Below are 14452 nucleotides of genomic sequence, written 5' to 3' on the forward strand. Positions count from 1 at the left end.
TCATCTCAGTCTTCTTTAAAAATGCGCTTCATTTACAGTGGTGTGTGAAGTGGCTGCACCCTTACCGAGTGCTTCGTTGCTGCACCCCTGACCCGCACTTTTTCTATTGTTTTTTTCTAGAAGTAGCAAAAGTGAGTGCTGCGTTTCTGCACCTTTTACCCGCTGTCTAGGGGTGCAGGCTGCACCGTGCAGCAACTCCACACACCACTGTAAGAAGAAAGCACACATCTTCAGTAAAGCCGTGAAACTCAACTTACATGCACTCCTCTAAACCTGTTCCATAATTGATTTGAGAGGCGAATCCGGAAATTTGAAAATCCAGCAAAAGAAGTGAAAAAATCATTCTTTGAAAAAGTGTCAAAAAAATTCAGCGTCCGCAGTTATTTAAAATACCCTTTAATGAAAAACAAATATTAAGGCTGCCTGATTTTTTTCAGTCTATTTCTTGCTATTCTGGCGTTCTACGGCCTTGCGAAATAATCGAGAACTGGGTCATCTTTTAAATTTTGACCCAATTTTGGTTTTGAAATTCCTAATTGTTTGGCTTCAATCAATAGCCGAATAAAATCTGGAAAAGCGGCTGTGTCTAGATTTTTTCTGCTTTTTGAAGGCAAATATTTACAGCAGAATATAAAATGCTGATTCTGGAGATTTTTACCAATTAAAATAAATCAGTAAGCATCATTTTTTTTCTAAAAATGTTTTCGAAAAGATTCATTGATGAGTACAACAAAATTCGGTGGGAGGATGGCAATGAAAACTTCAATCGGCATTCAGGAATGTGATTTTTTGATTTATCGCTCAAAATGAGAATTTTTAAACTTTGAAAACCATCGACCAGGCGAGCCGAACGTTACCAACCTGCCAAATTTATTCAATGCTGACTTCAAGAGCTCAATTACTTTCGCTCGAATTTTCCAGCGCTGGATTAAGCCAATCGCAGCGGAATTCATCGCAACGTTTATGCTTGTCTTTTGGGCTTGCATGCTTCAGCCGGGAAACGCTCGTCTAAATTACCAATTGCTAATGCATAACCAATTTTGGTAATCCATTACAGTGGGTTGCGCAGTTGGTTGCCCCTTTGCGATTGCAGCTTTGGTTGCCTCTTTGCCCGCGCTTTTTCTATTGTTCCTTTCTAGACTCGCTCAAAGTGCTTGCAGGATTTGTTGATCCTTCACCCGCTCTTTAGGGGGCAACTACCTGCGCAACCCACTGTACCAATTTTTGATAATACATCACCAAACTTCCCGAAAAAGGCCAATTTCGTTTAGTGAGAGAGTCTGTGTGCGCTCGTTGCCTGTTTGATAGGTTAAGTTTGGGAGTGATTTACTCATTTTTCGACAAAAAAGTCGAAGTCAATAAAAAATTGGTAATGGATTATCAACTTTTGGTAATGCATTACCAAAATCTTTGGTTATTTAGACGAGCGTCCCCGCTTCAGCCGAGCTCGCCCGAAAACACTTCTGATCCGGCCTGGCCGTTGATTGCTGCTCTTGCAGCTGGAATCAATCTGATCATTATCATCACAATGTTTTGGGAGATTTGCATTATTCAGTTCAATCCCTGCATAACTGTGGCTCTTTGCCTCGCTGGCTCAATCCCGTGGCGAGTTTGCCTGCCAAACATTATCCTCCCGGCAAAGTGACATTTCCAGGAAACAACATGCTATCCCGCCTTTGTCACTCACTATCAAGGGAGTGGTGGTCGAGATTGAGACCCGGTTTTTCTAAAAATTTAAGTATTCCTTTTGTCGGGCAGTTTTTTTTCACGAATGAAAAAAAAATGGTTTGTATCTTTTTTCGTATTAAAGGTGGTTTTGGATCAAAATGAACCCTTATTCTCGACCACCCTTACCCCCGTCATTTTTTTCGACAAAAGCTTACGAATTATGGCTACTTAGTGTACCTTGTGGCTTAATTCGTCATTCGAATTTGTAAAAAGCAAGTTTCGCCAAGAAAAATCTGATTTTCTTTCACAATAAGGCCATTTTCGTCATTTTTCGGCGTTAAGTCGAATTTTCATACGCGATTGTAAGGGTTAAAGGCAGAGTTCCAAAAATCGCACGTACGCACGCGTGTTTTTGAACTCTGGTGTTAGGGTTGAGATAGACCCGCAAAAAATGAAGCGTCACAATCTTTTTTTTTTTTGCCCGTAGAATCCATTTTCGGGCTCAAAATTTTGAAATTCCGAATATCGATTTTTCGAAGATTGATGACAGGGGATCCTTAAGAAAAAAAAAATCAACATTCGGAATTTTTTTTTCGTAATTTCGGCACTGATATAAGGGCAAGTAAGGTACTGTGATAGCGGGGTTCGTCTGAAAATGTCACTCTTTCCAATTTTCCAATGCTTTGGGGCGTATCTCGCAGCCTTGTTGGCTTCCAATCTCCGTGGCTCGCCTGTTGGGATGATACCAATCACAGAAGAATCAGATCTGCATGCAATTTTCTGGGCAGAATTTTGGTTTACCTTTATGATGGCGCTAACAGCGTTAATGGCGATTATGGACCCAGGCTATTTTCATTCGCTGACGCCAGTCGCCATCGGATTGACTGTTACACAAGGAGTATTCGGGGGATGGTTCCTTGGAGCTGGGTGTATGAACCCTGCGAGGTACTTTCTTTTAAGGTCTTGAGCGCGAGTTTTGATTTGCATTTCAGAATTTTCGGACCAGCTCTTGTTTCGTTGAACTTCGACTATCACTGGGTTTGGTGGCTGTCGGAGATTCTTGGAGCATCTTTTGCAGTTCTTGTGGAATCTCTTTTCTTTGCGCCGATTAAAATCAGCGAAGCGAGCGAAAAATCGAACCTTATTTGGTGGCGAGCGTTAATGATGATTTTCAGAAAAAAATACGAGTCTTTTGGAGATAACGTTGAACTTGCGCTGTAACCACCTGCTATCATTTTTTAAATATCAATGCTAGTCGAATTTTATTTCGTTTTTTTATTGGCGAAATAAATTATTTTTGAAGGGTCTTAAGAATACTGAATAACTTTGGACGTGGAAAAGAATATTTTTTACTTTGAAACTATTCGGATCGTAGTGGCCATGGCGCTTGATTTGGTTCAAAACGCGAATCAGCATGTCTTGCTCGTTTTTTACTCGTTTGGCTCGTTTTTCGCTTGGTCAGATGCTGTTGCAAAACAGCTAAAATCGAGAAAGTAAAATAATTCTTGGGCGACTTTTTGACTAACCACAAGTCATATTGTATGCCTGAGAAGACCGGTATCCAGCAAGATTGTGCAGGATATGCAGGAAAAATAAAAAAAATAAATTCTTTGTCTTGTTCTCAACTTCTCATAAATCACTTCAAATCAAAGCCAGATTCTGAAATGGCTGCGATAGCTTATTTGAAAGAAATTCGGCGAAAGTTTATTTCGATGGCCGAGAAAATTTTAATTTTATTTGTATATAAAAAGATTTCAGTCTCCGCGAAAAACAAGAGGGTAACTGTAAATGATTGCGGAAACTCGTTATTTTGATGATTAAGACCTGAGTAAAAATTGTCAAAAATCCGAGAAGATACCAGACAAAAAGCCGACGTTGCGAAACTGCCGACTCCCAGAAAATGTACGCATCTATATATTTACCGGCCGTGCTGCAATTTAAATATGCTCCGTTTGATCACCAATCATAGATTCCCAATATTATCTACGTCTTCGAAGAAAAAAATCTGCATTTCAAGTGTTTTGTTATATTATATGACTTATATACAGTGTATATAATACATTCTACATAAAATAGAAACATATTACGAATAAAGATAACTATATTTTCAATAAATGTTCGATTGAGGTTCAAGAATCATCAAAAGCGGAGTTGTCTTTTTCAAATTGCTTTTGGCAGAAAATTATTATGACAACAGATGCATGACAGGAATGATGGATGTTTTGATGTTTAATGATGGGTTGATTCTCAGGAAGATTTTCTATGCAAGCAGATTGCAAATGCACTATGTTCAAAAAGGTGAAAAATTCAACAAAACTGAGAAGATGCTTACTTCATTCCGAATTTTCGACCAAGATGAAGCTTGTTCAAGTAATAATATACACCGAGGAGGCGGTTGGGATTGTTTTCGCACCATGGAATGCCAATTTCTTCGCTGTACTCATCTAAGAATAAATAAAGACAAGCTTGCCTGAATGAGCTAAATTTGTACCTGCAAGATAAGCAGTGAGAATCAGAGGACTAAAGGATGTTCTTTTTGCAGTTCGTTTCCACTAAGAAGGCATCTCATTTATATGAAATTCAAAAGCTTCTACAGATATGAATCGAGCGCCTTTCTTGGAACCTTCCATGATATCCGGAAGATTGTCTTCTTTCCATAATTGATGATCCTCCAGAAACGACGCATTCAGCTAGTAGGATGTTTTTGAGCTGACGGCTTAAATGCAAGAAGGAATACCTTTAACAAATCGCATTTCACCTTCTTTTCAATATGAATTACGACTTTGCCGCCGTCGAAAACGTTATCAGCACAGATATATTCAACTTCTTTTCCTTCCGGAGTACCAATGGCACTATTTTTCAAGCAGTCTGTAACTGAGTCAGTTGGCAAGTTTTCATCATAGACCTCTTGATTGCACTCTCTACAGAGAAAAATATGATCTTTTGTTAGTTTTGCTTTGTCGAGATCGGGTTGAATTGATTTCCGAATGTCTTCGTTGATTTCAATAAACTCAAACTCTGATGTGTACTCTGCGTAGATCCAGTATTTGTAAGTTGCGATACGAACGAACTCTGTGACTGGGCTTTGCAACCTGTGAAAGAGTACTGAAATTTATTCAGTCTCAGGATTTTACACAGGCTTTCGAGCCCAGCTCTGGAACTGGCATGATTTGACTGGTCTTTTTGTGGAGCAAGGTTGTATTTCGATCCCCGCAGAAAGATTTCGCCCCGTCGTATGCTTTAGAAAAATCATAATTTGAGGCAAGATGGATTGCTAGTTACATAATCGAGAGGTAGAAATCAATGCTGGCCAGGATTTTCCGTCGATAAAAGCCTCAATTTCCACCGATTCAGTCAAATTCTTGTAATAGTCATCAAAAAGCTTCGCTTGACTATCACTTAATGGCATTGGCCTGAAGTGGGGCTCCTCGTATCCTTCTTCTCCTTCATCTGGTGAATCTTTACAGTCGTCTTTAGGGGCATCTTTAATAGATATAATCATGCGGACGCAAAATTCTAGGACTTACTGATTTTCCGAAAAACAAGGATAAGAGGCCAAGTAGCAATTCCAGCACTAAAAAGGCTCTCATTTTCTCTGAAAAAAAAGCAATCAAATCAAACCAAAGCAAAATGGCGATGAAAACATAAATTTTCTTCTTCTTGTCCATATTTTGTGAAGAGGAAAAGATTAAGTTTGAAGGTCTACTTTTGACAAAGTTGTGCTCACTCTTCCGATGAAAACATATGTTTTTAGAGTCCCTTCCTCGCTTTGTATATAAAATTGTTTTTTGGTAGATGAATCATCTAAGATGATTTTTAAAAGATTATCTTTTTATTTATAAGAATATACTTTAATTCAAGATTTATAAATAAGTGCTTTTGAAAGGGGAGGAAATTGATATTTGATAGAAAAATTAGCGTCAAAGTGTGTGATTGACAAAATTTGACACAATCTAATTATCACATTCCCAAAACTTCAGCAGCTCATAAAATTCAATTTTCATCGTGTTTTTTGAAAGGACGGCGGAGGATGAGACGAAAAATTTGTGTGTTGAGGAACCAGACAAGTTCAAGATTTGGCGAGCTGCCACGGAAAAGTCAACAGGTCCTTATAAACAATTAATCAAAACGCATTAAAATCTTTGATTCATTTGACCGAAACTTTTTTTCGGAATCCGATCGGGGTAAATTATTGCTCTCGTGACACAATTTTTAATAGAAAGTTCACTGAAAAACCTGGCAAAAAAAAATGCAGAGGCAGGTCAAGTTTAATTTCGTTGATGTCAATTGTGAACTTATACAACATGATCCAATCAATTGATTAATCAAAAAGGGGCGATTTATGGGCACATGCACCGGCCATGATTTCTTCCCAGCTTTTTGTTCGAAGCTCGTCCTTTTTTTTATAAAAAGAGAGATGACATCCTTCCGAAGATGCACCTTGAGTTCCTTTGAGATTCTTCAGGTGCGAAGCAAAATTAAATTTTAGCAAAAATGAGGGATTAGGGCTAGAGTAATCGCCAGTCATCGTAGAAGAAGACTTTTTCGATGATTCATGAACCATGATATTTAGACGGTGACACCCTTATTTTTCCGGGAGAAAGTTCAATTCTTTGTCTTGTTCTCACCTTCTCATAAATCACTTCAAATCAAAGCCAGATTCTGAAATGGCTGCGACGGCTTATTTGAAAGAAATTTGGCGAAAGTTCAGTCCGATGGCCGAGAAAATTTTCAATTTTATTTTGTATAGAAAAAGATATCTGTCTCCTGGTTCCTCGAATCGCGAAAAACAAGAGGGTTACTGTAAATGATTGCGGAAACTCGTTATTCTGATGATTAAGACCTGAGTAAAAATTGTCAAAAATCCGAGAAGGTACCAGACAAAAAGGAAGAGGGCAATTAAGGTGGTCCACATAATTAAAGGTTTTGTCATCGGCCGGCATGTACGTAGAGTGATTTCTCACACAAGTGTAAATAAAGAACTCGACGCGCTCCTCAAGATAGCTCGGACAGGACGGAATAGTTTCGCGAGGACGCTCAACCCAGAAACTCACTTTCGAAGAATCCGACAAATATTTTTCGAAATTATTTTTTTTTCTTCATTTTCAACTGAGAAAAAAACCGAGCGATCTTAGAATTTCAGAAATAGAGATACAACTCTTCCAATTTGATACTTCTTCGAAAGACAATACAGGTACTAAAATAGCCGATTAGCGAGGGGATTCTTAAGGGTATCCCTCTTTATATTTTCTAAATATTTTCGCACTCTATCGCGTTCAAGAGCGATTATTACTCATTTTATTTCGTCTAGTTCAGCCAAGGTTTTTTGAAGGCTCGAAAAAAAGGCTCGCTGGACGTGCAAAGCTTGGTGTTAAATTCACCCCCAAGGCGAGGCCACTTTTGCCTTTAGCGAGAGTTTTTTTCTCGCCCGTTTAGGACGAGAGAGGGGTTGTGTCCGAAAGTAACGTTTTTGCCGATTCAGATATTTTGATACACAGAAGAAATTTATGAGAGATTTCATCCGATGAAGGAAAAGGTCAAATTCATCTTCAATTAATTTTCAATAAGGTTTAGTTCCTGCATTTTTGAAAATAATATATTTTAATTTATTTGATTACCAAAAATTTTGGTACAGCAAAATTGTCAAATTAAGCTTTTTAACCATCAAATAATCGAATTTACGTCTTGATAAGTGATTTTTCAAAGAGAGGAGAAAATCTTTTTTCTTCCTTGATTTCAATATTTGACCTTTGAAACCAGTTAGTTAAAATTTTCGGCCTTGTTGGGCTCAGTTCTGGGGAAGACTATCGGAGCGATGAGCGAAACAACCTTCCAGGTAATCTTTTATTGAAAAAAGAGCATGAAAAAGATCGATTTGAAAGATAGAATTTCGATTCTAACAGTAATCGCCTGCATGCGTAAGTCTGCATGTTACTACGTAATCTGTTCTAGGTCCATTTGGGCGTCTAGCCCGGCGGAACGTGCCGTGCCAGTGGGCCGGTTGGTGCGATTGGTCGCCCTGTGGCGCCTCGTGCGGAAAGAACGCCGTGCAATCCCGCACGCGCGAGTGCATCTGCGACGGGCTGATAGATCCAGCCTCGCGCGGGTGCATCGGCGAGGCCCACGAGGGAAAGCCCTGCGGCGATATCGAGTGCCCGGAGGAAAAAGACGGTTAGTCGCGGGGCACAAAAATCATAAAATCCACGAAAATTTCCATTTAAAATCTCATTTGAAAAATATTCAATAGTTCTTCGGTCCCAGTCAGTTTATTCGGAAAAAAATGAACAAAAAATCATCATTGTTTCATAGAAAAATCATGCTGGACTGATTGGAGCGCCTGGGGCGAGTGCTGCGGCGGCGATTGTGGCGGGGGTGAACGCTCCCGTTCGCGCGCGTGCACTTGCGGCCCGCCAGGGTGCACGAATTGCCCCGGCGACGATACTGAGTACGAGCCATGTCCAGAGCTCAGTAAGCAAGAGTGGCTTTAGTGGTCTTTTTTTTTTGAGTTAATTGTTTTTTTTTTGAAAAGCCTTTTTTATGATTTGCTTACTTCGTAATACAGTATTACTAATACTAAGTCATCTGATTCAGATTCTGAATGTATCTTTATCATCTCATTAACAAACCTAACCCTAACCCCTTCCGATTAATCCTAACCAGAAAAATAATCGGTCGCTCAGAATGCCCGACAGGCGACTGGATGCCATGGTCGGAATGTTCAGCAACTTGCGGCGACGGGTCAAGATCGAGAAGTCGAGATTGCGTTTGCCCAGGTATTCAAGTCCCGTTTCAACCTTTTTCTATTATTCTAAGACGGCAAATCACCAGATGAATGCGGCGGCTGTGGCGACGAACTTTTGAGCGAGGACGAGCCATGCAACAATGGCGTTTGTCCATCAGGTAATTCAGCGTCTTACCAAGTTTTTTTCTCTGATTTGAAATTAACATCTTGCTTGAATGTTTGCTTTAATCTGTTGTGCATGCCGTGCTCTAACCAATTAACCGAATAGCTTGCGTTTGGGATGGATGGAGCACCTGGTCCGAGTGCACCGCTTCTTGCGGGCCGGGCAATCAAATCCGCAAAAGAGATTTTCCTCCAGGTAAATTTCGATGTCTTCGCAACTTCAGAACTTGCAATTCTCCTCTTAGGTTGCGATGATTACGTAACTGGAGACAACATAGAAGCGAGATCCTGCGAAAAAATGCCCTGCGAAACACTGTATATTGGAAGCACTGGAAAAGGAATTCTAGAAGCAGGGAAAGGCTCAAGAATAAGAATTTTGCTTTGCTGAACTCAAAACTAGCTGATAAGCCATTTTGGCCACCCCTCACGGTCAACGCAATTTGACAAGTGTAACTCTTCAATTTTTAAATCTCGTTTATCGTTCTCTTAAAATTCTAGAGCTTCAAAACAGGACATGGTGACATGCCACCACCAGAACCAATTGGTACTGGATTTTAACCCAGACTCACCACATCCAATTACAGTCTCTTCATTACCGAATATCGGGCCGAAAACCAGGATCGTTCAACAAAAGTCGTTAAACCATCCGAACTACTGTAACAGTACCTAACCGATAAGCTCAAATCAGCATAACTACCAGCATCTAACTCAGCATTTGCACTTTAGTCTCTTACATCGACTTTTCTGTCAACGATGATAGTGATTATTGGCCGGCGGCAGAGTCATACGACGCTTCCGGTGACTTGCCCTGGACTGGTGGCGAGTTTGATTACTCCTCTGGAGATGGTCCTTCTTTGCGGCCTGATTACAATGTTTATCCGGATGGAAGTGAAGTTCCGATGCCGGACGAAAACTATCCTGACATTGATGAAACCTTCGACATTAATGTTTCTTCCGAAATCGAAGTCGTTACGACGAGTAGTCCACAATCAGAAGATGTCGATCCCATTATATTCGACAGCGGCAGTATATTTACGACAGCAAACTACTATTATGGTGGTGAATCTGAAACTGTTGCTCCTATTGTCGAAGAACCAGAGCCCAACGAAACGACCTCAACGACAAGTACAACTAGAACATCGACAGCAACAACCACAACCACAGAAAAAACAACAACATCAACAACTTCTTCTGCTTCGACGACAACAACTCCAAAGAAAACAACCGCCTCAGTTATCGAAGAAATTGATGCGGACGAGACAGAAGCTGAAGATACATTCAGTAGCTCAAGCTCATCCTCGATCTCATCATCCTCGGAATCATCGACAAGCGAAAGCTCTCAACCTTGCGAATGTTCTGAAGAGTCTTCTTCTCCTTGTAGCTGCGTTTCTGAGTTCATTGAAGAACCAGACCCAGACCATTCGGCTCCGATTCTTGACTGTGATATCCTCAGTGGTGAGCGATGTGCCCCTGAGACGACAACGGAGATTCCAGAAATCGAGACAACACCAGAAGACCTTGAAGCGACCACTGAAAGCTCTCCAGATTATTACACAGCCACAGAAGTGATTTGTAACACAACTGAAATTGAGGAAATCGATGAAACCACAATGGAACTCGCTATCGAGACCACTCCCGAACCTCTGATCGAGACGACGACGAAAGAATCAGGTCCTGATTTCATTACAGTTCTCGATTGCAACACCACGGAATCTCCTGAGAATCCAGTTACAACACCGATGACAATTGAGACCACAATGGCAGAAATAATTGAAACCACCGTCGCGGAAATAGCCGAAACGACTCAACCAAAACTCGAAACTTCCTTCGTCACGGAGCTTGACTGCGACACAATTGAGCCTACAGAAGCTCCTGACTGTAATTGTGAAGATGACGAGTGTCCAAATGTTTGTCCACCAGAGTGTGATAGTCCGCAGTGCGCACCGAAGCCAAACTGTGATAATTCTCCAAATTGTAATCCCGAGGATATTGAATCTACAACCGAGCCTGACAATGGTTTAACATTCGAACTGACAACTGCTGAGCCAGCTGGACCATATGTAACTTACTTCGACAACCAAGGACCGCTTGTTACGACTGAAGGTCCTCCAGGTCCACCAGAAGAGCCAGAACTCTGCGTCGAGCCATGGTCGGAATGGTCTCCCTGTGATTGTATTGAAGAAAGATCGATGCGATCAAGAGAGAGAATTTGTTTTTGTGAACTTTGTTTGGAAGATCTTTTCGAAGAAGAAATTTGCACTGAGCCTTGTGAGGTAGGAAAAGCCTCCAAAAATAAAAAAAGAAATTCATCAGTTTCAGGAAGCCAAGCCAACAACAGCAAGTCCAAAGCCAAGTACGAGTGAGCCCAATCCAACCACTTCAAAATTAGAACCAATTAGAACAACTATTAGCATGGGAACGAGTATAACTACAAATCGCATGGAATTGCCCGTCAATTCAGACTTACCTACCCTAGCAAAGTTAACCACTTCTCACACAATTAGCACCAGTACTGAAGACGATTCCACCACTCGGCAAAGTACCAACGTAAGTGCAAATCGTTTACCGCGCTGATGACAGGTTCGGTTAGAGCTTGACATTCAACTTCTTTTTTTAGCACGAAACATGGACAGCCAATTCGAATGATGATTTATACGATGCTTCGACTTGGCCGTCGTCCAGTCCTGAGACTGACGCCTTGTCCACAGTGACGGAATATTGGACAGAAAGTGGATTAACAAGTTCGCCCGACACGACCTTTGCGCCCTTGATGGAGACAACGATGACTCACCTCGATGAGTTGGAAGCAACGACAAAAATAGCCACAACTCCAAGTCCAAGTTTTTCGCTGGAAACAACCCAAAAGACGATATTGGAAAAGACTGATCGATGGTCAACGGAGGCAATCACAGATGATGAAGAGGATGATTGTAATTGCGATGATTTCGAAGCATCCGGAGATGACGAGTCTGGCTCTGGATACAAATCATGTTGTAAAATCAGTCCGACAATTTTACCTAGAGAGCCCATTATTGAAGAGTCGACTACTGAGTTGGATGTTTTTGCAGAAACAACTGAAGGATTTCAAACTGAGTCTCCCTTCGTTGAAATAACGACTCAAGACATCAGTTTTACTACGCAATCTGCTTTAGAAACTTCACTGCCAAATGAATCTACAACTGAAGAATACATCACTGTTTGGGACTGCAATACAACTGAATCCGCCGACGATCAGACACCGTTTTCGGATGAAACAACCGCATATTCTACAACTGAACTTGAGTTCAGTTCGGGTCAATCTATTGAGCAAACAACGATCCCAGTTCAAACAAGTTCCACCATTCAGCCCACTGGAAACTGCGATGGGAAATGTGGAGAAGAAATTCCATTACCAAAGACGACGGAAATCCCTGATTGTCAGGAATGCGAAACAGAAGATGAAGACAGCGAACCAAAAACGTCTTCCGCGGAAGTGACAACATCGATCACGACAACGGATTCTGATTGCAATTGTGATGAAGAAGAAAATTGCATCCATTCAAACTCATCATCATCTTCAACGTCATCTCAGAAAATATCAACTACAACAGTAACAACATCAACAACAACGCGTTCAACTAAGTCAGAATCAACAACATCGACATCAGCATCAACAAAATCCCCGCTCACCGAAAAATCAAAAGACTGCGAATGTACTGAGAAACATGGATGCGACGCTGCTCCTGATAAAACATCAACATCAACTGTTCACTCAAAAGAGGAAACGTCGACAACAACCTCAACGAAGCAAATGTCAACAACGACATCAGCAACAATCTCAACTCCAAATATATCAGAAGACTGTGATTGCAAAAATAATTCCGACTGCGAATGCCAACCCGTCACAACTACAGATTATATCGAGATTACAACGACTCCGACAGAAGAAAGTTCAACAACAACAACAACATCAACTACAACATCATCAACTACAACATCATCAACTACAACAACATCAACAACAACCACAACAAAGCCTGAATTGATATCCATCCCTGGACGCCCAGACATCATTATTGGAAACAACAACAACGAGCAAGTCACAAGTGGATCCAATCTCATAAGTCCACCTCTTGAGCCAACTGCAAGCGCTCCCGAAGGTGTCGGAATCAAAAAGATCCAAGCTTCCTGCTCCTGCCTGGCTCTGAATGAAAAATTCCTTGGCTGATACAAATACCAAATCTCATAAATTCGCTCCGGTTCATCCCAATGCAGCAAAATCGCAATACTAGTGCATGTTTTTACTAAAAACCAATTTCACCTTTTTCAGTCGATCAAACATTTTCTAAAGATACATTTAGCGTGCGACAAAGGCAATTGGGAACCATGGGGTCCTTGTTCAACAACTTGTGGTGAAGAGGGAACTCGAACCCGTAAGAGACCATGCGGAAGCGGTTGTGACGCGGATAAAGAAGATGAAAGGCCGGAGGAAACTGGGCCTTGTGATGCAAGGTAAAAAAGACTCACTTAGCATAGGATACAAAAAATATTAGCGATTGCGCGCCCTGTCCTAAGAAAGAATGCGATTGCTCTGTTCCTGCTTGCGATCGGCCAAAGGTTGTTTTTTCTTTCTTTGTGAAAGAGATATTAATAGCTCTTAGGACTGCGAATGCCCCGATGAGCTGAAAGAAATGTGTGCATGGACTGAATGGTCCGGCTTCTGCGGCTGCAGTGCATCCTGTGATGAAGGCATCCAAGCTCGAACGCGAAAATGCTTTTGTGGAGATGAGGAAGCCATCGGTTTGCCCCAGCCTGGTTGCGAAGGAGAACCCCAAGAGGAAGTTCCTTGTAATGAGGGACCATGTGACCCAACCGAAAATTGCTTGGAAAATGGTCTTGTTTGCAGTCCAGGTAAACTTTTCCTTTCAACCCCGTTAATTTTTGGAAATTCGTCTCGAGAACTTGATATTACGCAACAGTTATCAAGAGAACGCACGTTCTTTTCGCGTTTTTCCTCACAAAAAAGAGCTCTCGAGAGTTCTAGACCAAGCATTTTTCATAATTCTGACATAAACCTTTCTTACAAAAATTTTCGTAATTATTTTTAATCGATGACTATACCCTTAAAGGTCAATGGTCTGATTTCGGCCCTTGCGATGCTCCTTGTGGCGAAACTAGACAGCAAACTCGAGAACGATCTTGTGAATGTCCCGAAGGAATCCCAGCTGATCACGAAGAGTGTGGCTGTGGAGAAACCTCCGAGTGCAAAACTTGCCGTGGCGAATGCGACAATAATCCCGAACCCTGGACAAGTTGGTCTCCTTGTGAGTGCGAAATGGAGAACCCTGAGCGATCGCGCTTCCGAGAATGCGACAGTTGCGATGACTCTGTGCCTCTTGTTGAGACTGAGACCTGTCCACCGGTAAATAAATAATTCTGTCGTCTTGTCGATTTACTTTTAACCTATCAGGGCGAGTGTGTTCCTGAAATGAGTCTGGACGACTGCTTGGGCGATTGGGAAGATTGGGGACCATGCGATGCTGTTTGCGGCGTTGGTACTCGAACACGAGAACGTCCTTGCAAGTGTGGCCAACCAGGCTGCCCTGGTTGTGAGGAAACGAGCGAAGAAGAAGAATGTATCGGTGATCAAGAACCTTGCGAAGCCGGGCCTTGGTCGGAATTCGGCGAGTGTGATGCTAAATGCGACGAGCCTGGCCAGCAGTTCCGAAATAGAGAGTGCTTCTGTCCACCCGGAATCGACGAGGACCATCCCGATTGTGGATGTGAGAGCACTTCTGAATGTAAATCGTGCATTGGCAACTGCAACTGCCCAACAGAGTGGGAGCCATGGGGCCCCTGCGACGGTGTTTGTGACGGATTTTAGAAAGACTGGGAATTAGA

General features: G+C 41.7%; 3 protein-coding genes across 3 annotated transcripts; all 3 read left to right on the plus strand.

Annotated features, from left to right (window-relative positions):
* The first annotated feature begins 1372 nt into the window (after nt 1–1372).
* On the plus strand, nt 1373–2889 carry LOC145697572 (aquaporin-8-like). The gene is made up of 4 exons (XM_081774793.1): nt 1373–1390; nt 1442–1641; nt 2296–2613; nt 2661–2889. Exons 1-4 carry the CDS (start codon nt 1373–1375, stop codon nt 2887–2889), a joined length of 765 nt encoding a protein of 254 aa, XP_081630919.1.
* Nucleotides 2890–6700: 3811 nt separating this feature from the next.
* Nucleotides 6701–8960, plus strand: LOC145697573 (spondin-1-like). Its single transcript, XM_081774795.1, has 9 exons — nt 6701–6862; nt 7151–7196; nt 7427–7504; nt 7621–7839; nt 7978–8136; nt 8349–8441; nt 8482–8568; nt 8679–8768; nt 8818–8960. The coding sequence occupies exons 2-9, from the start codon at nt 7193–7195 to the stop codon at nt 8958–8960; spliced, it is 873 nt and encodes a 290-aa protein (XP_081630921.1). The 5' UTR covers nt 6701–6862; nt 7151–7192.
* A 306-nt stretch (nt 8961–9266) lies between these two features.
* LOC145697574 (uncharacterized) lies at nt 9267–14435 on the plus strand. The gene is made up of 8 exons (XM_081774796.1): nt 9267–10845; nt 10892–11119; nt 11190–12711; nt 12913–13063; nt 13105–13168; nt 13213–13462; nt 13681–13973; nt 14022–14435. Exons 1-8 carry the CDS (start codon nt 9472–9474, stop codon nt 14433–14435), a joined length of 4296 nt encoding a protein of 1431 aa, XP_081630922.1. The 5' UTR covers nt 9267–9471.
* Nucleotides 14436–14452: the final 17 nt, after the last annotated feature.

Source organism: Oikopleura dioica, chromosome 2 (assembly GCF_907165135.1).
Source record: "Oikopleura dioica chromosome 2, OKI2018_I68_1.0, whole genome shotgun sequence".
NCBI classification, from domain to species: Eukaryota; Metazoa; Chordata; class Appendicularia; order Copelata; family Oikopleuridae; genus Oikopleura; species Oikopleura dioica.